The sequence below is a fragment of the Coturnix japonica genome, chromosome 11, assembly GCF_054131305.1.
Source record: "Coturnix japonica strain WE chromosome 11, WE-NBRP24, whole genome shotgun sequence".
Lineage (NCBI taxonomy): Eukaryota > Metazoa > Chordata > Aves > Galliformes > Phasianidae > Coturnix > Coturnix japonica.
In genome coordinates, this window is record NC_140673.1 from 11,500,426 (window position 1) to 11,523,700 (window position 23,275).

General features: G+C 48.7%; 1 protein-coding gene across 1 annotated transcript in view; it reads left to right on the forward strand.

Moving 5' to 3' along the window:
* The first annotated feature begins 4,159 nt into the window (after positions 1-4,159).
* The window catches only part of NOTCH2 (notch receptor 2), a 76,641-nt gene continuing 57,525 nt past the window's right edge, over positions 4,160-23,275 (forward strand). Inside the window, exons 1-4 of the mRNA XM_015869367.3 lie at positions 4,160-4,378; positions 11,714-11,795; positions 21,344-21,603; positions 22,320-22,655. Of these exons, the coding sequence (XP_015724853.2) occupies positions 4,297-4,378; positions 11,714-11,795; positions 21,344-21,603; positions 22,320-22,655 (760 nt within the window). The 5' untranslated portion in view covers positions 4,160-4,296. The remainder of the gene's footprint in view (positions 4,379-11,713; positions 11,796-21,343; positions 21,604-22,319; positions 22,656-23,275) is intronic.

Below are 23,275 nucleotides of genomic sequence, written 5' to 3' on the forward strand. Positions count from 1 at the left end.
GCCCTTACAAAAGGCCCCTCCACAGATTTCCTGTAGGCACCTTCAGGTACTGTGATTTGCCTCAGCACACCATAGATGTCCTGGGGCACCCCAAAATGCCCCATCCCATCTATGTGGAGTGATGCAGCTGGGCTGGACCACAAGGCAACAAGCACAGGGCAGCTACTGACAGCCTTACTCACTGAGTCCTTCTAGGGTCCAGCAGCTCCCACGGCCCTACAGCCAACATGTGAGAGTCAGGCTCTGACCTCCCCTCCTCAACTGCTTTGCCCACATTCCCCCAACAGCCTTTGATAGCTGACTTCACATCTCCCCAGCTCTGCATCCACCTGGGGCAACTCTACCACCTCTCCCCCACACCCCGCCTGTCCCACCTGGACCCCCAGCTCAGATGCTGGCTGGGTCTCCTTTGGAACATGAGGTACCCACTGTTGTGCCCACAGCACTGAGCCCCCACAGCAGCTGTTCCCAGCTGATTGCAGCCATGCCTGAGCATACAGGCTCACTGCAGGAAATAAAGCAGAAATTGGTGGGGCCCTTCTGAGCTCCTAGCAGAGCCATGGCCAAGTGGGCAGGCACTAAGACCCACGTTGCAGGGGTTTCTTCCCCGTGATGGCTGCAGGGAGAAGCCCAATGTGATTTTGAATCATGGTTTGTAAACCCCCCTGTGGTTGAGCCCTGGTGCTCTGCTCGGAGATGATAAACTCATTTCCTGTGGCATTTCTTTTTTTTCTTCTTCCTTCCCCATGTTGAGCTGCTGCCAGCACTGCTTCCCACTAGACTCCCCAGCCCTGCAGTGTACCCCAGGGACTGCCTGCTGCCCCAGCACGCCGTGTACCCCTGTCTGTGCTCACTGGGAGCAGGGCATCTTAACGCAGCCTGGAACTGAAAGTGTGCCCTCCCTGCTGCCTGTCACCCAGACACCCAAAAATGGAAGCAGACACAGGATTTGCATAGAGGAGCAGAAATTATGCACTCACTCAGTGACTCTGAGACCTCTGTGCATCCCTGCCAATATATGCCAGAGCTGGTGGGAGCACTGGGAACCCAGAGCCAGGAAGGGCCCAGGAGTTCAGCAGCTGCTCTGTATGTCACCAGCTTTGGTCAAAGCGACACAAGCAGAGCCATGCAGCCTTATAAATATTCCCAGGCTCCTGGAGTGGGTGCTGCTGCCCAGGATTCCCCCCCCTCCCCCCCCCCCCCCACACATACACAATTGACTGCAGCACACAAACAGCTGGTGGTGCATTCCTGTGGGGCACGGGGCTCCCTCCCCACCAGGCAGCCCCCTTGATGCAGGAATGCCTTTTCTCAGCTAGCAGGTACGATAATCAGCAGGAAAGCCAAGTCATGTGAGTTTTAACAGTAACAGATGAGCCACAGCACAAGCTATTTGTGGTGCAGGCACAAGGTTGCCAACCCTGAGGATTCTGTTGGAAGCCTCTCTCCCTCCTCTTTGTATAACCCCCTTGGCTGCTTAAGTATTGAAACTGTGAAAGAGAAAGCTTGGATGTATGACTCAATCTCCCCCCCCCACCAAAACACAGACAGGTACAATTAAGGCAACTTTGATATGGGTGTGTAAGACATTGGGATTGAAGGCAGGCATTTGGGTGTGTGCTGTGCAGGGGTTTGAATGCCTGAACCGCCACCAATGTCACAGAGAGGTTAGTGCAAGAAAACACCATTTATTTTGAGGCTGACACCGAGTTCCTGGTGAAACCAGCAGTTTCCCCTGCGAGGTGTGGACCAGAGGGAAAGCAAAGCACTTCTCACTCATGTTTGAGCTGAAGAGCAGCCTGCAACCACTGTTCTCAAAGCCAGCGCACCATTACTTTACAGAGCAGGCTACAGAAACCATTTCAGAGGGAGACTTGCAACACCAAGCTGCAAAGGCATCACTTGCAGGGCAGTGCTGGGGCTCGCTGAACGCTTGATCTCCCTGCTTTTGTCAGCCAAAGTGCCAGGATTTCCCTAATTGCCACTACTGCTTAAATAGCGATCTGGCAGATCTGCTCTGTTCAGCTCTGCTAATCCCTCAGCTGGCACAGCTCGCTGTGCTGCAGCTCTCCAGCTGCCCTCCTCCTCCTGCCCTCAGCACCCAGTGTGATGCAGCAAGGGGTGCCCGAGTCCTCCAGCCCCAGCACTGGTGATCCCTGGATGGGAAACAGAGTGAAATGGCAGGGCTGTGTCTGCAGCCTGCAGGTGTAACACATGGTACTTCTGCCAGTGGGTTTCCCTGCGTGATGCATCTTAGTTTTCCTGCATTTAGTGCTCTGAATGTGACTGTAATGGGGTGTGTAAGATGACGCAATGCTGAAACACATTTTTAACTCCCACACAACCAGCCTGTCGCTTAATGAGGCGGGTCCACCAGTCTGTGACGGGGAACGGACTGAGCTTTACCTCGGGGATGTCACTGGGCACCATATGTTCCCCTGCTGCTCCTGCCTGGCCACGTGAGAGCTGTGCTGGGGCAGATGCAGATGCAGCCCCAGCTTGGAGGAGAAGTAGCCTGCAACCGGGCCGAGCCAAATGGCAGTGAGGGAGCAGTGCCCGTTTCAAGGTCAGGGATAATGAGCAATGCACAGCACTGAGGGGAGCTGGAAATTGCAGCCTTCAGTGAAATACCAGAATTCCTCCCAAATTAGCTACATTAGGAAGACTGAACCCAAGCCCTCCCCATTCCGGTCACATTCCTGCCTTTCTTTTGTCTCCTCCCAGTTTGGCTCAGCGATCATCTTCTTCTACCCGTAATTTCACATGCAAAGAGTTTGTGCTCCTCGATTCCCTCACAAACATCAGGCCTCTATTTTTGGACTCTGCCCTCTACCCCACAGCCTGCAGATGCACTAGAGTGCGCTCTCAAGCACAGAGCTGTCCCTGCAGTTAGTTGCAGACTTGGTTTCAGCCTTGGGCACGCTGCAGGCCTCGATCCCTATAGTGAGGTGCTCAGGGGAGCCCAGTATGCCAGAACTTTTGCAAGCACCACCCGATAGCGGTTCCCAATCCAGCTGCAAGGTGCTGCTGTGTGCCCACCAGTGATGGGAAGGTGCAGCAGCTGCGTGAGGCAGTGGGAGAAGTTTGGTCCAAGTTGCAAAGCACTGCACAGCCATGTCTGAAAAGAAATGGCTGGGTTCCTTCCCTCGTGGTGGCACAGCACTAACAATCCAGCTCGGTGCCTGGGAGGAGCTGCAAAGACCCAGTGAATTAAAGGGGGAAAACACTGGACTTTATTCATGACCCCCCTCTCTCCCCTGAGCTCGGCACAATCCTCCCTTCGCAGGAGATGCAGGCCAGCATGCCATGTCAGCACATAGCACAAAGAGCTCTCAGTCCGCCAGGAGCTGGAATCGCAGCAGAAGGATTTTTAACGCTTTAAATGATGGTTTAGGGCTGGATGGGCTCTCGAGATGGGATCCAGCCCCTCAGCACAGCCAACAGCGTGTGCTTTATAGTGCCGTTACCTTCTGCCAGCCTCCTCTGGGAGGACCTGTCTCCTCCTGGGTTTTGCCGCCCCTCCACGGGGTGCTGGACACAAGAAGAGATAAACGTAGGGCTGCGATAACACCCACATCCCGCACACCTGCTCTTCAGGCAACTGAACTCTCTCTCACACCGCAGCCAACCTCTGGCAGCCGAATCTTTCTGCAGTTTGAGCTTCCCACGGCTCTCCTGGCCTCTGCCCAGCAGCTGCCTCCGCCCCGCACGGAGCCGCATGGCTGTGTACTGCATGGCAGTGCTACTGCATGGCTGTGTACTGCATGGCTGTACTACTGCATGGCTGTGTACTGCATGGCTGTGTACTGCATGGCTGTGTACTGCATGGCAGTGTACTGCATGGCTGTGTACTGCATGGCTGTGTACTGCATGGCAGTGTACTGCATGGCTGTGTACTGCATGGCTGTGTACTGCATGGCTGTGTACTGCATGGCTGTGTACTGTGTACAGTACACAGCATGGCTATGCTCCTTCAGCCACCCGAGGGCCGCCGGTCTGTGAGGTGCCCACCGACACACCGCCCTACTAAGCCCTGCCGCACCCCTACCCCCATAGCCCCACACTCGCCCCTTTCCCGGCCCCACCGCCCACCGTCCCCGAGCCGTCCCGCTCCCCGTGCGAGCGCCCCCTGGCGGCGGGCGGGCGGAGCGCAGCGGGGCGGGGCGGGCGGAGGAAGCGGGGGAGTTGCGGCCGTGTCCCTCCGCGGGCGCCATCGGCGGTGCTGGCTGCGGATCGCTCCGCGCTGCGGCGGGCTGCGAGCTGCCGGGACGGGACGGACCGAGAGCGGCTGTGGCCATGGCCCGCGGAGCGGGGCCGGCGTTCGCCGCCCTCTTCGGTCTGGTGCTGGCCGTGCTGAGCCGCGCTGAGCCCGCGGCCGGTGAGTGCGGGGCGGGGGGGAGGAGGAGGAGAGGCGAGGGGTCCGGGGCTGAGGCGCGGGGCGAGGCGCTGGGGAGGGGGGAAAGAAGGGGAAGGGGGCTGCGCTGAGCCCCCAACGTTACAAAAGCGATCCAAGAATAGGGAGCAATAGGGGGAAAAAAAGCAGTTTCCTAGTGTGGTTTGGCTGGGTTTGTTCAAAAAGGACTGGAAAGGCAAAGGCTCTTCATGGCGTAGGTGTCTTATGAGGTCAGAAATACGCGCTCTCGGTAGAGGAGAGGCTCGGTGTATGTCTGCGAACGGCCTTACCCAGCACAGCACGTCGAGTTAGTGCTGAGCCTCGTTAGGATCGTGGGGAGCATCCCGCCTGTCCCGCAGGAGGGCGGGCTGATAATAGGACGGGACGTGATGGCTTCAAGCTGTGCCGGAGGAGGATCCGGCTGGATATTAGGAGAAATTCCTTCTCATAAAGAGCCGAAATGCCTCGGGATGGGCTGCCCGGGGGTGTGGTGGGGTCACCGTCCCTGGTGGTGGTGAAGGAACCTTCTGACGTCGTGCTGTGGGATGTGGTTCAGTGAAGAAACGTTGGTGGGAGGTGGATGGTTGAGCTGGATGATCTTAGGCATCTTTTTCCAGCTTTAATGGTTCTGTCATTGTACGGTGGCCAAACGCTTGTATTGCAAAGTCTGCACGCTGTGTACATTGCTTTAAGCACTGCCATTAATAGCAGCAGCTTCCCAGCTCATTGCTGACCATGAGGCTCTCACCCTGGTATAGCACCTGGCAGTGTCTGCCCCAGCCCTGCCCACATGTGGGAGCAGGGTGGCTCTCCCAGGCTCCTGAGTGCTCACCTCCATTCCTTCAGTGAGTTCAGCTTTCCTTCCTGAACTCACTGCAGGGGTATTGTCAGGTGTCTGTTCAGCCGCCTTGATGCTCTTGTGCAAGAGGCTGCGAGGCTCTGATGTCAGCCCTCTTGGTCAATGACTAGGAGGCTCCTGGATGCGCCGTGGTTTGGACGGCTCAGCGCTGCCTCATCATGCAAGCCCAATGGCACGGCAACTTGCTTTTCCAGTTGAGCCTCTGTTTAGTTTGTAGCAGGCTGCAGTTGAAGCTGCATGGAGCTGGGGCGGGGCGGGAACACCTGCACTTTTGGTGAGGGCACTTTCCTGATAATTAATGTTAATGGTGGTGATTTGCTCCTTGTCTGATCAGCCCGCAATGAGCAAAGCAGGAATGCTCGCTGGTAAAGCCCACCCTGATTGCCCCCATAACCTTTGTGGGCAACTTGAGTTCTGAGTCCAGCAGAGCAGGTGTGTGTGTGTGGGGCCACACAGAGGTGTTGTGGACCACACTTGGGATCTTTTGAGGTCTTGAGATCCTGCTGACGGTGCAGGTCTTCTTGCTTGATAGGGGTTTGCTGAACAGCAGGTTCTACTCCATCATTTGAAGGTGTTACTGTATCACCTTTGCTCTTATCAAAGGTGCTGGTTTAGACTTTCAGAACTGAGCGTGATTAGCATCTGGCTCACACACATCACTTCCTGCGGGGCACTGCTGAGAGCAGGAAGATGTGAAGGCGCTCATGGCTGTTCTCAGGGCCTGAGTGTTTGGATCGAGGGGACTGGTGCCTCTGCTGGCATTTGGCATTGAGATCTCTTCTGTTTCTTTGTTGCCTTTTGTGGCTTCCCTTCTGCTTTGAGGTGTCTTGCTGCACTTATAGCAAGTTGCTATTTCACTCCAGTGTGTTCTGGTCCTATTCACCCTCTCCCATTTTCCACTGTGCCTTGGGCTGGATGTGGCCCTCGCTGTCAAGAAGGGCCTGGGTGGGTGGGATTGGGCCCTGTGTCTTTTGTGGAGCTGGGAGCAGTGATGGCAGGGCAGCAGGGTGCTGACAGCCCATTGCTTCTGCATGGCCGGCATCTCATCTAACAGCAGAACCAGCCTGCTGTGGCGTGTAACTTCAAGCTTCGTGGAAGCAGCATGTGTTTGTAGTCATGGCTAAAGGCTGCAAAGCCCAGGGATAGAACAGTGCTTCTTTAATTCTGACCCATTAAGGAAATGGCATCCATCTTGGGGAGTGGGGAAAGAACTTCTCTAAGCATCTTGAGTCCTTCTGTAGCTCTTATTTGCAGCACATTCATTCTGATATTAATCTTGCCAACAGAAATTGAGGGCTGCGTCTGGTCGATGCCCGTGCAGAAGTATTGCCTGTATGGTTTTAAACGCGCGGTCCTCTGAGGGCTGCAGAAATAATTGCTGGTTGTGTTTAGCAAATAGTCTGTTCCTAGGGCACATGTCCTTTTTTTAGCCTGCACGAGGATGAAAAAAGAGCTTTGTATCCCAAAACGGCCACTGGTGTCTGCAGTTTGTTCCATGCAGCGAGTCTTAATCTCGTTGCTCTGACATCACGGCGGGCTGCAATGGAAGCTGCAGCGAGCAGCAGGCTGGTATTTCACAGGGCAGGCATTCGTCATGTTGGAATTAATAAAGATTTAGTGCTGGAGAATGATGGAAGGCTACGGAGAACACGCAAGCATGGCTTCTGCCTGCCAGATTTCCATAGAAACACCAATACCTCCCCAGCACTTTAATTGCCTTCCCTACGTTTCTTTTGCTCTTGTCGAGAACTCTCTTTTTTTTTTAGCTAAATGCTTTATGTTGCAGCTGTGGATTTGAGGCATTTGGGCTTTGTTTGGAAAACTGAAAACATGGGAAGGCAGGGAGCCGGAGCTGTGAAAGGAAATGGAAGATGTGATTACTGACAGGATTTTGAACCGCTTTCCAAATCCATCCTGAATTCAGTGCCTGTTCTAACTTCAGCTTCTAGCAGCAGTTCTTCAGCAGGAGCAGTGCTGTGTGAACCGGGAGGGATACAGCCCTCCAATGGCTGCTAGGGTGAGTCCTCGGGCAGGAGGACTTGGTTTCCACCTGTGAGTTTGAACAGTGTTTTGCAGCCCTGCGTTATCCGAGGGCAGCTGGGCTGTTTCTGGCAGCTCTTGAATTCTTGAGCTCATATTGAAATAAAGGAATGTCGCATTTCTAAAACCAAATCTCTTCTTACAGCTCCGTCCTTCTAAAATCCTCTTAAGTGCACATTTCTGAAGGTTTTTACATTGATGTAGCCTAGAGAAGCTGGCAGAAGAAGCCCAACCAGTTTAGATCAATGGGGTTTTCTCTCAGGGTGCAGAGGCTGAATTCCTTCGTGCTGCTCCGAGCTCCGCTCGGCCCCACAGATGATGCGAGAAATTAGTGCCTTTTTTCCTCCAAACATAATCTTTTGAGGTTACTGTATCGTGTAATTAGTTATCTCTCCTTTGTGGTTTTCCTTCAGAACTGGGCTATCTCAGGGCGTTCTCAGCATTATCCCTTACAGCTTATTGAGTAGTCTGCTCCTTCTCTCCCTGCTGCTGCAGCAGAGGAATGTCACCCCTTTTGGCACAGACAGAAGCTACCAGTCTTCCTTTGGAACTGCTCCTCTTCATTCAGGGTTTTCTTGGCCTCTGTTTTCACACTGTAATCCTGGATAACTAGCAGGCGCAGCTTTTCACTCCCTTGCTGCCCTGATGTGCTGTGGTTTCTGACTGTGCTGGTGGTACTTGAGAGCTGATGAGCTGCTGGCAGCACTGGGCTCTGAGTCCCTCTCTCCTTCCTCCTGGTGCATAATGGCAGCAGTTGTGATTAAATCCTATCAAGAACATATTTTGCCCTCTCATTTTCTTTCATGTATTTTAACATGATAGGGTTGTTGGTTTTTTTTTCCCTTCAGTGTGATAAATAGGTTGTTTTCAACCTCTTCCCCAGAAAACAATGCATGCACCAAGCTTCAGCCAAACGTGTCAGATGTCTAGATGTAAAGATAGCGAGTTTCTGTAAACTTAGTGGAGGCAGAAAGAGGAGAGCAATGCAGTGTCACTCTATGGAGAAGGCTGTGCTGTGTGCAGTGGGCTCTGTCAGAAGATCTGTTTCCCCTTTCGCAGTAAAACCTTTGGTCAGAGCCTCCTTAGATGCAGGATCACTGGCCACACTTCACAGTGCTACAGGAAACCAGCTTCATAACGTCTCTTCCTTGCAGCTTTAATTGTTCGGGTATCTCAGGGTTTTATTTCTGCTTGACTTTTTCTGAACTCACAGGTGAGGAGCTTGTTGGCCTTACTTTCCTGTTAGTGCTTGCTGCAAAGCCCCTTCAGATTCCTTCTGGTTACGGCTCTGTTTCCCAGAGGCAGCCTTCAGAGCTGAGCTCTGATGCTTACAGCCCCCAGTGCCAACTCTTTGCTATTTCTTTCAGTTTTCTAGCCTGGAAGGAGTCTGAATTTATAGTGTGCAGGTGAAGAACAGAAACCAAATCACGACTTTCAGATCATCTTGGCATCCTTAAAGAACAGCGAGGCAGAAGTGTGACTTCTTTTCCTCTAGTTTTACTTTAACAATCTCTTTAGCCAAAAACATGAAACCCGGGCTAAACTGTATCGCAGCTAACTCTGTGTTCTGCTTAGATGCTCGGTGTCACAGCATTTCCAATGGCTGTTCTGAGGGTAACACTTTGTGCCTGTGCTCGTTGTGCTGCACTCAGGAGAGCGATCCTGGTGGGCCAGTTAATGTAATGGGGTGAAGTTGGGCCTGTGTGCAGGCGTTCTGCAAGGGTTTGTGTGGGCTCTAGGCTGGGCCATGCTGCTGATAACATTTGTCTCAGGCACACTTAGAGCCCTCATCTTAGAGGCCTTTCAAAGCTTATCTACAATGCATGCTAGAAATTGAACACTTCTTTCCCTAAGTGGTGGCCTGCCCACTTCACCATAAGGGCTTCAGGCAGCTTTTGATCATCATGGGGTGATTTCCCCATCTCCCTACATGGTTCCTGATGGGGCTGGTAGAAGTGACACAGCAGGGAGCCCTGGGCTTTCCCCACAGAGGCCTGCAGCACACCTGAGTGGGGCTGGGGCAGGGCCAGAAACCCAGCAAACAATCCCCATTGTTTTTAGTCTTATTTTATGAGCTCAGAAGAGGCCAGCCAAAAGCAGAGAGCTTCCATCCCAGCCTGGACAGCAGAGGTGATAGCAGCGGCTGACTTCCTTGTGAAAACAAGGGTATCATCTCATGCTGTACACGACAAAACATTTCTAGCTGGAGTACTGGATATCTCAACAACCTTCTCATGCTGGCTGAGCTAGAAGACGTGTTTCTGATACTGTTAACTCTGAGCACAGAGTAGTGCAGGAGCAGAAAAGCAGCGTTAAGAGCAAGTGGTGTTGAAATACCTTGGTTTGGTGCACGTTGTGAAATGGTTGAGGATACCATGAAATACAGGAAGGCAGTGCTTTGTGCACAGAAATGCTAATGCTGCTGTGAGAACTGCAGCCTTCGCTTTCCCCTGTGATTTCTTTTTGAAGAGAAGTCATCGTGTTACTTTTAATATTCATTTTGAAATATCGTTACTTTTATATTCAGTTCTGGTCACATTACGATGTATTTCTGTTCAGTCTGTTTTAGTCTTAAGCTGCTGAAGTCATTTTGTTTTGCCTTTTTTAACACCGTTCAGTTCTAAGTTTTAATACGCAGTGTGTATTTAGTAGCCTGCCTTCCTCTCTTCAATCCATCCCAGCTAAAGAATTCCAAGGACTACTGCTCTTTTAATGACCCTCTAAACAGCAGTTCAAGGTAAAAATAATTTGTCAAAACCAAGGGGGAAATGAATGATTACTTTGCCAAAGCCTCTCTGCGTTTAGCCATGCGTGGCCCAGTAAGCAGAGCTGGAGCTGCTGGATGGGATCCTTGCTGGGATCGTGGCCGTGCTGTGCTGCTCAGTGTGGTTGTGCAGTTGGCTGGCTCTGGCCAGGCGCTGGTTAAGCTTTTACCACACGGGTTACAAAATCCTGGCTGGGCAGCTCTCGCTGGGGACGCGGGCGCTCCAAGGGGTTACAAAATCCCATCTGAAAGCTGGGCACAAAGGAAATAATCCTCTGAGCGTTTGCTTCACTGGCTTGATGGGTTTAAAAAATACAAGCTAACAGAGTGTTAAGGTAGTGAGGTGGGAACAGCAGCTCTCTTACCCTCCTGGTTCCTCGAGGCTCACTTTGCCATCCCTTGCAGCATCTCACACTTAGCACAGGTTGGCAGAGGGGTCCGATCATTACCAGTCATTCAGCTTCCACTGAGCACAGTGTGAGCTGTGCCGAGGCTTATTCCTGCTCTAAAAGGAGCTGCTGCACCTCTGGTTCCTGGCAGGAGCTGCTTTGGAGGCTGGTGGATGCTGCTGCTAAATGGGATCAAACTTGTCAGACAGGTGCGGATCAGTGTAAGCGTGTCTGAGCGCCGTGGGGGGGAATGCCATACAAAATCAGTGCTGATATTTCTGTCGCTTAGTAACCCTGACCCCGAGGTTATCTGAAAGGGGCTCCGAGTGGAATTCGGTTCATTTCCTGAGAGCTCTGCACGAGCAGTGCTATCCAAGTGCCTCGTTTTCAGAAATGGAGTTAACAGGAAACAGGCGTGCTCGTGTGTGGGAAATATGATGAATGCTGCTGGGTTTGATTTAGCTGTGTTCTACAGGGCTTGCTGGCATGAAGCACTGAACCTCACAGCGCGTGCGACCTGTTTACGTGCACCAGGATTATTGTGAAATACCCAAAAAGACCCTGGGTGTGGGGGCAGCTGGAGGACGGGACTTCTGGGTGCCTGGGTCAAGTTTGGGATAGGACCCACATCTTCTGATTCCTAGAGCTGTACACACTGGTTCGGTGCTGTTCTGATGGCAGGCTCTGGTCTAGATGGACTGATTAAACCTCTGTGGTTCTAGAGTGCCCCTTGTTCCATATTTCTCACCCGTCTGCTGCCTTCAGAGCACAGGCAGCTTGCAGGTTTGGATCCTGGCTAAGAGATGAGCACTTGCAGTGTCACTTCCATCAGGACTGATGTCACTATGAGTTCCAGTAAACCTGGAGGAAAATTGTTCAGCTATGCAATATTTAATGCCTTCTGTAAAACACCGTGCTGAAAATGACAACTTTGAGGTACTCAGTATTTCCTCCTCACAAATACCAAAGGCTTTGCTGTCTGAACTGCTGAAATTACTCTGTGCTTGGCTTTGAAAATCTACCTAAAAGAAGTTCTGGGTACGTTTAGTTGCCTGATGAGCAAATCTGTGTTTGGTGCTTCCTTCATTCCGTCTTTCTGAATGCTGCCAGGGTTTAAATTAAACTGTGTGAGTGTCTCTGGGTTCATTCCAGTCATATAAAATTCTCAGTTATAGTATTTTCATTCCCCAGAATATGTTAATGAGGCTTTGACTGGACACGTATTGCAACCAAATTAATTTCTGTGTTTCTTTTCTTTTCCCTTTCAGCTTTGCAGTGTATGGATGATTCCAAGCCTTGTGTTAATGAGGGAAAGTGCATTCCTTACCAGAATGGTACAGGATATTGCAAGTAAGTTGTTTTAATTTCTAATCGTTTCATTCGTCAGTGTTCTTTCATTCAGGGTCATCAACTGAAAGGAAATATGAATTGTTAAGATTTACTTCCCAGGTGCGTTCAGCAACACAGTGTGTGTTTCTTGCTAGTACATCAGTTATTCTGTGCTAACTTATACAGAGTTCTCATCCAGATTTGTGTTTGGATCTCATCTGTTTGATTGCTTTCCCCTTGGTTGGGAAGAGAAGCAAAACCAATGGGAGATAAACACTGATCTTTGCTTCAAGAGACCTGCACGTTAAGCCAGAACCTGCCCCCCCCATCCTACAGCTGAAGTTAACTTACAGAGCCTCAGTCCCAAATTGAATGTTCTTGAGTTTTTTCAGTGTTACTCCACACTTTGAAGTGTGCCAGCTCCCTTCTGTGTGCTCGGAAAGTAGCATGGGAGTCACAAACAAACAAACAAGGCCAAACAAACACCCACATGTATCTCTATCCTGTAATTGATTTCGCTAAGCGTTGACACCCATCTTTAATGGTGCCTTCACTTTGTTGTTGTGTGGAAAACCGATCATCAGCAGGAGCTGTGGAGGAGTGAGTGGTGCCTGAGGAATGGGATCACGTCTGTGTAAATGAAGTTCACCTATTTTAACTGTAACATTTAGGTTTTTAATAATCACTTTGTTTTGCAAAAAGGTAAATCTTGTTTTCTGGGCTTGTTTACTACATTTACAGCAAACAGATTTGCTTTGTAAACCTTTTTACTTGACCAGTACAAACTGCCATTTTCTAGCATGCTAAATCCTCTTGTTCTTTAAGAAGCAGTGAATTTCACCTTGTTGATGTAGCTCAGCTAACACATGACTCAATTCTTTGCCCTTTTCTGTGTATCCATCTCCCTCAGCCACAGTCTTTGCTTCTTTCTGTGACTATGGTGAACCAAACTTGATAACTTAAGTTGCACCTGTGGCACACGAAGGGAAATCATCATCCAAGTTGGAGTTCTTCACAGTTTGAAATCAATACCTGATGTCATATAAAGATGGATATGTAACTTATTATTCCCTATTGCTATTATTTTAAATCCAGCTCTTACTGCTTCCTAGGCCTTTCCTTCCTATTGCTTTAGGTTGCTGTCAACAGAAATGAGCTGCCCTTCTGAAACAAAGTTGGCACTTTTCCTAGTTTCTACCCCTGTTTTAAGGCTGAAACAAGAAAGTGTCACAAGTTAGTAGGTCTGTCTGATGGGTGCTTCTGTGTGTGAGTCTGGAGCCAAAGTATGTGGGTCACATCAAAGGCAGTAAACACAACTGATGCTGGTGTTGCTTGTACCTTCCAAAGGATGTTTTCTCCAAGTTACATGTTCCTGTTAACCGTGTCTTAGGCTGTTTACTCTGCTTGAGGGTTTAACTATTATCAGTGTTTGTAGTGCAGTGTAGGTCTTGATGCATTTATCACGGTGGTAGATTTGACCATCCTATAAGTTGTTTAGAGCATGTGGCAGTAACTTCATATATATAATTCTGATGTTGCCTTCCTCCATTTAATGCAAAGCCTTGCAGGTTTGAAGCCAACCTTCCCTTCATGTAACAGCTAGGTTCTTTACAGAGTAACTGACAAGGTCAGTATATAGAGAGGGATAAGTGTCTGTTTTCCAGTTCTGGCTCAAGACCTTTTTTACAGAAAGCAATGAAAAATAAGAGGAAAAAAACAGAGAGCAAAAGAAGCAACCCTCAGTTGTGGAGGTTCTACCTTTAGCGGGCTGATTAGCATCCTGTTTTGGTTTTAATTTTTGGTTGTCTTTGGGTTTTGTTTTTGGGTTTTTTGTTCCTGTGTGATGAGGAACTCCGAATAGAGGAACTTTCTATCTGGTGTCGTTAACTAAATGACTTTCTGAATGTTTGATGCCTGCGAGCATAGTAATGGTTAGTTCAGGAAACAGAAGGTATTAACAAGGCAAGCCGTTTGGCTTCTAGGTTTGCGGGATAGCTCACTGATCATCTAAATCTCCACGCCTTCCACTTTTTCTTTCAGGTTTTCTGTAGTACTTCCTCTGCTGGGCAGCAAGTTGTTACAGTAGACTCTCTTCCTCTTTCTGTACCTCCTCTCAGCAGAGTTGTTCTAGTGTGTGGTCAGCCTGTCCGATTAACCTTGCAGTCTGTAAGAAAGAAGTGACCAACCGAAGAAGAACCTGCATTGGGAGTAATCGTACATGATGAATAAGACGTGGGTAACGTGAGCACTGATGAGCAAAACATATAGTCTGAATAGTGGGAAAAGCAGTGAGTGACAGCTTTCTTTGTCAGAAAATCCTGTTGTGTCTGCTCCTTTAAAAGAGAGCAGGATTTCTTCTGAGGATTTCTTTATTCTGGTGGGTCTGGTTTTTGTTATGGGAACGGCGATTGTGACCCTTGTAAAGAAACTGCAACTGGGCCTTTATCTTATGGCTCTTGCGAGTGCCCTTTAAGTAGCTCAGTCCCCCTGGTAATGCTCCAGGCCCATGGCTGTCATTTTGTGGCACTGTTTGATAGAATTACTGACCTTCTTTGACCTTGGTTTTATATTTAGAGAATTACGCATTCCTGTGTTTGCTTCTTCCAAGGGCAGAATTTTTGCTGGAGAGATCGTTCTGTACTCATTTTCTGAGCGGTGTGGTGAGGACACAGACCCTATTCCAAGGAATACGGATGTATCTGCAGTAGAAATGGGAATGTCTTATGGCATTGTGAAGGGAACCCATCTTTCCAAGCCTTTTGTGTCCTGCTTTGGCTAAAAGCGGTTTCAGTTGTGGTTTGGCTTGGTTTTGCACTGCAGTGTGTTTTATCTGAAGGCATCTCTAGACACCCTGTGGTACACTGGAGTGTTAAGCATGAGGGAGCTTTCTTGCACGCTCTTGTCTCCAGCAGAAGAACCGGGAAAACATCTTGCTGCCTAAATCTAATTGTGAACATCATGGGAAAGCCCTTTTTCCCCCTCTCCCTTCTGTTGGATGACTGGGAAGCAGCAGTAGGAAGAGCCCGGGGGGTAGTACTGCTATCTGCCAATAGTATTGCTGTGATTGCAGGCAGGCTGAGAAGTTGTGGGTAGAGGCAGCTGTTTCAAGGACAAGCAGAGCAGAGATTTGGGCCGTGTTACCCTCTGTTCTCTTAGTGCTGGGATCGGCTCTGCAGCAGGTGGATGTGGTAACTCAGATGGCCGTGGCCTTCCGTGCTGGATGTTCAGCAGGGCCCTGCAGCATGTGGTAGCTTAGCTGGTTTCCCCTTGTTTGGCAGCTGTGGCCTCTCTCAGCTTCCCTCCCCTGTGCCCCAGTGGCAGGGAGCAGAAGCAAGATTGTGCCAGCGAGAGAAGCAGAAGTGAGAAAGGAGGGAGTTTGGGGTAGGGGTGCCCCAAGCCTGGGGGAGGAAGCCAAGCTTTGCTGCTTCTCATGTTTTATAGGCTTTTAAGACTGAATTTTTGACCTTATAACTGCTGCACTCTGTGTGTGTCCAGAAAGAATATCAGTATCTCCATGCAAGCTGAAGTACTGCTTGAGCATTCGTCCTTTGTTGGGCTGATGGTAAGAAGCACGGTAGTAACTGTGGCTCATATGCTGTGCTTAGTCAGACTTGGAGGCTGTTGAAGCAGGCTGATGCCAAAAGGGCTGTATCCCACAGCACATCTTGTATGCCCGAAGCTGTCAGGCTCTGTGCAGCTGTGTGCTTTTGTGCCTCTTCAGTGAGCAATGTGTTTTCTCTTCGTGTTCTCCATTTTCTTTGCGCTTTTAATTTGTGTGGTACAGGTTTAGCAGAACCTCAAAGCTAAACTCAGAGGCAGCAGCAAGGCGGTACGGGGTATCTAACCCAGCCCCTGAAGTAATTTCAGCCCCCATGTTGGGATTTTGACCCACCTTTCTTTCCAGTGGGATCATCTTACATCTGAGTGAGAAGTCATTTACGAGGACTTCTGGGAATGAAGACAAGATCCTAGGCTAAAAGTGCTTCAGGGACTGCAGCAGATATCTTCTCAGCAGCAGCCTTTAGGGACTAATCCCTTCGAGGCCAGTCAATGGGGAATACCCATAGGAGATGTGGTGGCAGGATGAGGTCTGAGAGTTTTCCAGAAAGGCTAAATACAAATTTGAGAATCTGTCCCTTTCTGAGAATGGACTGCCCTTTCCTGCTTCCTTCGGTCTCCCTTTGGCGGCTAAAGGAGACCCTAGAGACCAGGGCAGAGGAGAAAGGGGGGAGAGTACACAGGCTTTTTCACATCAGATCTGGGAAGATCAGTGACTTGAGTCACTCGGTCAGAATTTTCTGTTGTGATTTACTTGTGTGGACCAAGAGCTGTTCAGAGCTCAGGTGGTCAAAAACCAGCGAACTGAGTCTTTCTCGTTTGAGCTTCAGCTGCTGCTCCTCCTTAGTAAGCTGAATGCAGTACAAGTGCTTTCTGTGGGCTGGAGACAATAGTTGTGTACTGCTTTAAGTGCAGAACAGAGAGGCCGTCCCATCCCATGGTTTGCATTCAAAGTATGACGCATAAACGAGAGCCTTGAGACATGGGAAGGAACGCTTACTAAGCTAACCAGAGGATCCTGTTCTCCCTCCTGAGAGGAGGTGTAGGTGTGGGAGTCAGAAGCCGGGAGCCTGAAGGAAGTCTGGTTAAAATCTGTAGTGAAATAGTTGAGACCCTTCTCACGTTAGTCATCAGGCTGCTTTTTTTTTCCCCTCTGCTGTTGAAGCATCTTCCAATCAAAGCGAGGGGAGTGTTGGGCTGGTGGGGGTAGAAGCGAGGCTACAAGGAAATTCTTCCCTTCACGTTTCAAATTGAAGCCATCTGCTTCCTTCTGTGCATCTCCAGATGATATCACTGGGCCCAAATAGGAAACTCCCATGACAGTCAAACATCTGGTAGCCTGGTTAAAGCTGCCTGTGAGCACCATTGCAGGGGCTGAGCTGATGAATGTGAGCAGGCAGATATAACGTGACAGGTGAGAAGGATTTTCCACCAGAACGGTCATATTTTCCTGGAGCTTTTACAAATGAAAAGAGAGCTAAATATCAGGGGGGTGGGGGGTAAATTCAGTGTGCTTCCATAGCAGAAGGGCCAAAAAATGCAGCTTTAAGGAGTCTCTGGTTTTCACTTTGTAGCTCTAGTCAGACTGAATGCAGCTTTGTAGGTATGTGGATGCTTCAGATTTGGATAAATACCTTCATTTTTTTGTTTTTACGCCTCTTGTTTAGTTCCATGAGAGCCTGTGCTGAGGCAAAGGCAGGCTGGAGCTGAAAAGGAGGAAAAAAATGGGTTGAGCTCCGACTAAAGTATTTGTGCTGGAAAGTAGCCCAGAGAGAGTAAAGGAGAAGCTTTAATTAGAAGCAGCTGCATAGCTGATGCAGCCCACAGGACATTTTCCCATTTCAAACTCTCCAGCTTTCAGAAACGATGATTTGAATTAAGTTGTATGTGAAATTTGTTCTTAAAAGATCAAATTCCTGTTGAAGTAGGTTAGAGAGCTCATGTCTCTCCAGAAAGTGCCAGAACAAACTTCATCTTCCTGTTTCTTTTTCTGCGTGTTAGATGGAAAACTGAGGGAAAACAGTGGCTCTGATTTGGCCCAGATTTGGTTTCCTGCTCTGAGCATGTCACTTGGAGCTGACGCAAGCTGCTACAGTTCGAAGCTGCACTGTAGGCAAGTGGTTGGGCCTTTTTTGTTTTCTTCCTAAAGAGATGGGATGAGAACTAAAGGGGAAGCTGGAGTGCTGCTGGGGTTCTGAACGGAGTAGAGGATAATGGTGTCCTTTCACAAGTCTGGACTTCTTATTCAGTGTTTGCCTCTGTTTTTATAGAAACCATTCGGTGCCCAACGTGAATTGGGGGCAACACCAACACGTAGAGCTGAATCGCCAGTATTTGTGCCTAGAAGTATTGTTGGCAGGAGATACGGCTGAAAATCTGGACTGCAGGTTTTCTGTGCTTTAATGTTCAGAAAGGATCGTGCTGGATTGCTGGAGGGGAAAGTTGCATAACTGTGTGATTGAGCGCTTAATCAGGAGAGCAAAATGGTGGGGATGAGGGCTGGGTGTACCTGACTTAGCAGCTTTCCACAGGGAGGCATGTTCTCTCTGGCATAGCGAGCAAGGCTGTGCCTTATCTGAAAGTAAAGAGCTTTACATTAAAAGAGCTTTAGCTGTTCGCTGCTGGATCTTCTGATTAGCCTCAGAAGATCCTGGAACAAGCCTGGTCTTGGTGCACTCCTGATTTTACCAAACTGTAGGAACATAAAGGTTGGAAAAGACCTCTAAGATCATCTAATCCAGCCATCCATGTGCCGCCAACATTGTCCACTAAACCATGTCCCTTTGTACTAGAAGGGCTACGTAGGGAGTTCTGGGCCAGCTGTGGGTGATGTCTGAGTGCTGGCACTGGGCACAGGTCTGAGCCCTCCTGTTAGACCTTACCAGAATTGCTCTTAACCAGCATTTGGGCTCCCTGCTACCTGGGGGCAACGGTTTGGTGTACTTGTGTCTCTGAATACTGGGCTGGGTGGGAGAGGAGCTTCCAGGGGTGGTTTATTTGCTTATGGACAAAACATGGGATGTTCTCTAGACGTTCTACAGCTTCAAATGAAAAGGCGTTTCAGGGTTTATCTTTTAGGTGTGTTTTGGTCAGTTTTGTGTTTGTTGGAGCAGATAGGAGTGTTGGAAGCCTCTTGTTTGACTGATGAGATGTCCTAGGAGGGGTGCTGAGAAGCTCTACTTTGTTGCTCTTTCTTTCATGAGAGAAAGCAAACAGATCCCGTCTGCTTTGGGTCCTGGTGTGCTGTTAAGCTGCCCGAATCTCCAGCCACGGTGCAACCAGGAATCCCTATACTGAAATCTTGTGAGCCTTGTGGGGCAGAAGTTCCGTTTGACATTACCCGTTAATTAATTGTGTCTAGATGTCCAGAACGATGATGTGGCTGTAGCCATGCAGCCAGGCTCGGAGCAGAGCTGCCCAGCACACAGAGTGCAGCTGTGAATGCTGTGGGAGTTGTGCCGTCGCGCAGCTTCTGGCACAGCTGTGCCTACTGGATGCCAGGTCTGTGTGATGGAGCTCCTGCACAGCCATACTGCAGCAGATTTCTGTCTGTACATTTGCAATGGCAGCCCTATAGAACAGCCGTGCTTTAGGCTTGGGATACACAGCCTGCCTCCCCTGTGCTGTGGCAGCAGCTAGTGCTGCAAAGCCTTTAGCTGTTGCAGTGAGGGTAGCACGAGGCAGAGGACGGTCTGCAAATGGCATTGTCTCAGTGCTTGCAGGCTCTTTTAATCTTGCCTTGCCCTGCAAAAGCTGCTCTTTCATGTCTGTTCTTGGGCATGAAGTTGAAAGTATTACTGCATGGTGAAAGGAGCCTAATTTGGGTGTGGAGAATGGTAAATTATGATTACGCACATCTATTATATGACTTAGTTGCTTTCGCTGTACAGCTAAAGCTGGTTAATACATTTTAACATGAGAAAAAACAGTTGTGGTCATCTAGTAATGACCTGTTGCGTAACTCAGATAATAGTGTCTCTGAATAGCTGTGTTTGAACTAGCGTGCATGCTCCTCCTGCAGCAGCCAATCCTGGTGTGCTTTTAAACAAGCACGAGTGATGGAGAAATTCCACTGCAACCTTAAATGTGTTGTTCCAGTTGTTTCTCTCTGCTGCTGAGAGACTATGCAAGGCAGTGTCTGAAAATAAAGTCTTTATCTGATTTCAAATTGGGATTTATGTAGCTTGAACTTCTGACTTCCACGTCTTACTGTATGTGTATCTTTCAGACTGGGAACTGTTGTTGAACCTTAGTTTCTTTATGGAGCTTCTGATTAACTGTCTCCTTTCCATTTCCCTTTGGTATATAGACCTGAGCCTTTCTTTGTGCCCAAATTTCTATCAGTCATTACTGTTGGCTTCTTTGAATCTGTTTCAATCCTTCTCTCATAAAGAGGAGACACCAAAACCAATACAGTGGCTGTGCTCTGCAGACACCAGGCGTAGCATAATCTCATTTAGTGCCTGTTGGGAGTCCTGAGAAGCAAGCCTTTCCTACAGCAGAATCCTGCTTTGGGGACAGTGCTTTATGGCTTTTTGTTTGTGACTTTGCAGCGCTGCAATATGTTTCACATTGGAACTGGCTTGTTAAGCAGTCTGTGCTCTGCTGTCAAGAACCTGTGTTCTCTCTCACCTTCGAGTTTGATCAGCATTGATGTTTTCCTTTGTTATTCATTGATAGAAGTGTTAAATAGCAGAGGAATGAGAGCAGGCCCCTTTAGTGTGGCCCCTCTGGAAACAGAGCTTCATGGCCATTCCTTGATTTAAACTCAATTTTAAGGCTTATTATCCACCGTGCATTCTGAAATGCTGAAGGAAAAGGCTTCACTGTTACATTCTTGTCTCGGGGCTCGCTGGAGACTTCATGCATTTCGCGGAGCTCTTTTTGGATGTGAATAACTCATTGATTTAATAATTGCATCTGTGTCGTCCTGGACGAAAGCATAGCTGATGTTCGCCTCTCAATCTGTGCAGTGAAATGCGTGTCCTCTTTCACAGGCTGTGCGTGGCTTAGGTTTCTTAGCAGTAAAAGCATGCAGCTGTGCTCTGCAGGGAAAGCAGCAAGCGGACGGTCACACTTGGTGTGTGTTAAGGCAGTGTTTTTATCCAGCCTTACCATCTTGCAGCTTCCCACTGCCTGCAAGAAACAAATGGGACGGGGTGGCACAGAGGTGGCGTTTGCAGGCTGGGTCCTGTATCGCTGCAAATCAAATGGAAAATGTGTGGTACAAAGGCCAGTTAAAAGATGGATTGCAGCTGACAAGCACAGTCAGACTGTATTGACATAAGTTTAGGTTAGAGAGAAATAACTGCAATTATTCTGTAATGGCAGATCTTTGTATAAAATATTACCCTGGTTATAGATAGTGTGTGTGTGTGTATTCTCTTTGCTGTGGGAGAGGGAGGAACGGTGACCTTGCCATCAGGGTACTCACCAGGGGCGTGGGAGACCTGCCTGCAGTGCTGGTGCTGCTCACCAGGGCAGGCTGCAGCACGTCGCAGTCCCACGTTTACTATCAGCAGGAGGATTGTATGGGTGTTCCTGTCTCACGGGAGCGCAGAGGGGAAGGGTCTGCTAAAAATCCTGGTTCTGAAAGTGCTGAATTTCATTCTGCAGAACGATGCTGGTTATAGTGCAGATGGGTGTGAGGAGTCGATCGTTACTCAGCAGTTCTTTAGTGCTTGTGTTCATACTGAGGTTTGGAAGGGAAGTATGAGAAGGTGCTCTGATGTCAAAAGCCACTGTGATTGTAGGCAGTACTGCCTTGGTTTGTAGTGAATGATTTCAGAGTTGGAACTTCAGTTCTCAGTTGTCTCTGTAAAGTTGCTCAGTCCTGGGAAAAAGCCTCATCTGCCACATCTATAGCTTTATCATCAGGGACTGTCAGTGTTACTGTCAATTAAGGCAAATTAAGAGAACTTAGGTGCTGGGGAGACTTTGTTCTTGGTATCTTTCCATGACCACCAAAGCTTAAGGTGAATGTGCTACAGATCATTTCTTTTCTGCTGCAGGTGTCGAGAAGGCTTTCTTGGAGACTACTGCCAGTACAGGAACCCCTGTGAAAGCAATACGTGTAAGAATGGGGGAACCTGTGAAACCACATCTCTGATAGGGAAGGCCACCTGCAAATGTGCTCCAGGGTTCACAGGAGAAGACTGTCAATACTCTGAATCACACATCTGCTACGTGTCCCAACCCTGCCTGAATGGAGGAACGTGTCATCCTCATGGCCAGGAAACATATGAGTGTGTTTGTCCTCCGGGTTACACAGGTGGGATTCTGCATTCGTGCCTTCAGACCCCCACAGCTTTGAATTCCCTGGTCCTAGAACATTTGGGGGCAGTTGCGGTGTGCTCTCAAAATTTAATAGCTCCAGCACAGGAAATGAGATGAAGTCCAAATGACTTCATGATAAAAATAAAGAATAAAAAATAAAAGAGCTAAAGGGGGTGGGGAGAGAAGGTCAAACTCCATACCCTTTATACGTAAACAGAAGGATATTTATGTCTTGTGGGGCTGTCCCCGTGGGAAAACTGACTGTAGAAGCTGTTCCGAAATGGCTGTTACAATTGTAACTCACAATCTACCTTCTAGAGTAAATGAAGTCAATTTGGCCAGCAAAATCTTTCAGTGGAGAAAATGTTAATTGATTGCCTGAGGAGAAGCATGGAAATTCCCACCTTTCTTTCTGGAAGGGAAAGTAGAACAAGAGAGTGACTGGCAGTGTGATTCAATTTCAGGTCGTGGGTTATTTTTATAAATCACTGTTCTATATCTTGCTGGTAATGCATAAATAGGTTATAGACTTTCTCTTGTAACCAGCAAGTTAATTTTGTTTCAGATATTGTAACATATAAACTAATTCCTATAATCATTTTATGTACGTGGTTCAGGTTAGGATGTAGTACAGCAGCCATTTTGGGGTAGCCTGAAGCGTGACGTGTGGAACTGTTTTCTGTGTTAATTTCTTATGTCTTCATCCTACAGGAAAGGACTGCCAGTGGATTGATGCCTGTACCTCTCAGCCTTGTGCCAATGGAAGTACTTGTACCGTATCTGGACATAAGTACTCCTGCATCTGTCAGTCTGGCTACACTGGCCAGAAATGTGAGATAGATGTGAACGAATGTGCCACGTCAGGCCTTTGTCACCATGAGGGCACCTGTATCAATTTGCCTGGTTCGTTCAGATGTCAGTGCAAGCCAGGCTATACAGGACATCGCTGTGAGAGCACGTATGTGCCGTGTTCCCCATCACCCTGCATGAATGGAGGAACTTGCCATCAAACAAGTGACTTCACCTTTGAGTGCAACTGTCTGCCAGGTAAGTGCTGCTTAGTCCAAGTAAGGCTGAGGGGCAATGTATCAGGTGGGAAACTCGGTGAGGAGCTTAACTTTCTGGTACGAAAGGAAGAAGTGTAATGGGTGGGTGAGTGATGGGACTGGTTGGATCACAGCCAGGAAACAGCAGATTTCTTTGGAACCCAACTGGGGGCAGCGAATTAAGTAAGTAAACACTGACATATATATATTCAAGGTTGGAGTATGTCCTCAAACAGACTCTGGTAATGTAACCCTTGTGGAGACATGGTTTATGTCAAAGGGTGAACTTCAGTGCTTGAATGAAGATGTGTATTTTTTTTTCCTTCTTGGTCCCAATCCCTAATGCGCGTTAGTTTCCTTTCCTTTCCTTTCCTCCTCCAGTACTTCCAAATCTGACAAGGTTTTATTTCCAATTCACTGCAACCTTTTTGGACAAATATATAATACTTTCTGGGAGATCATTTTTTATGTTTTCTGATGCTGTTATCTGCTCTGGGTTTATCCACAGCAGGTCTGGCTGAGAGCTCTCTGGGAACACCTGCTTAGCACTCTGGCAGTCTCATCCCCACCTACTTATCATACTATTGTTTGCATATCATTTTTTGGGCTTTGTTTTGTTTT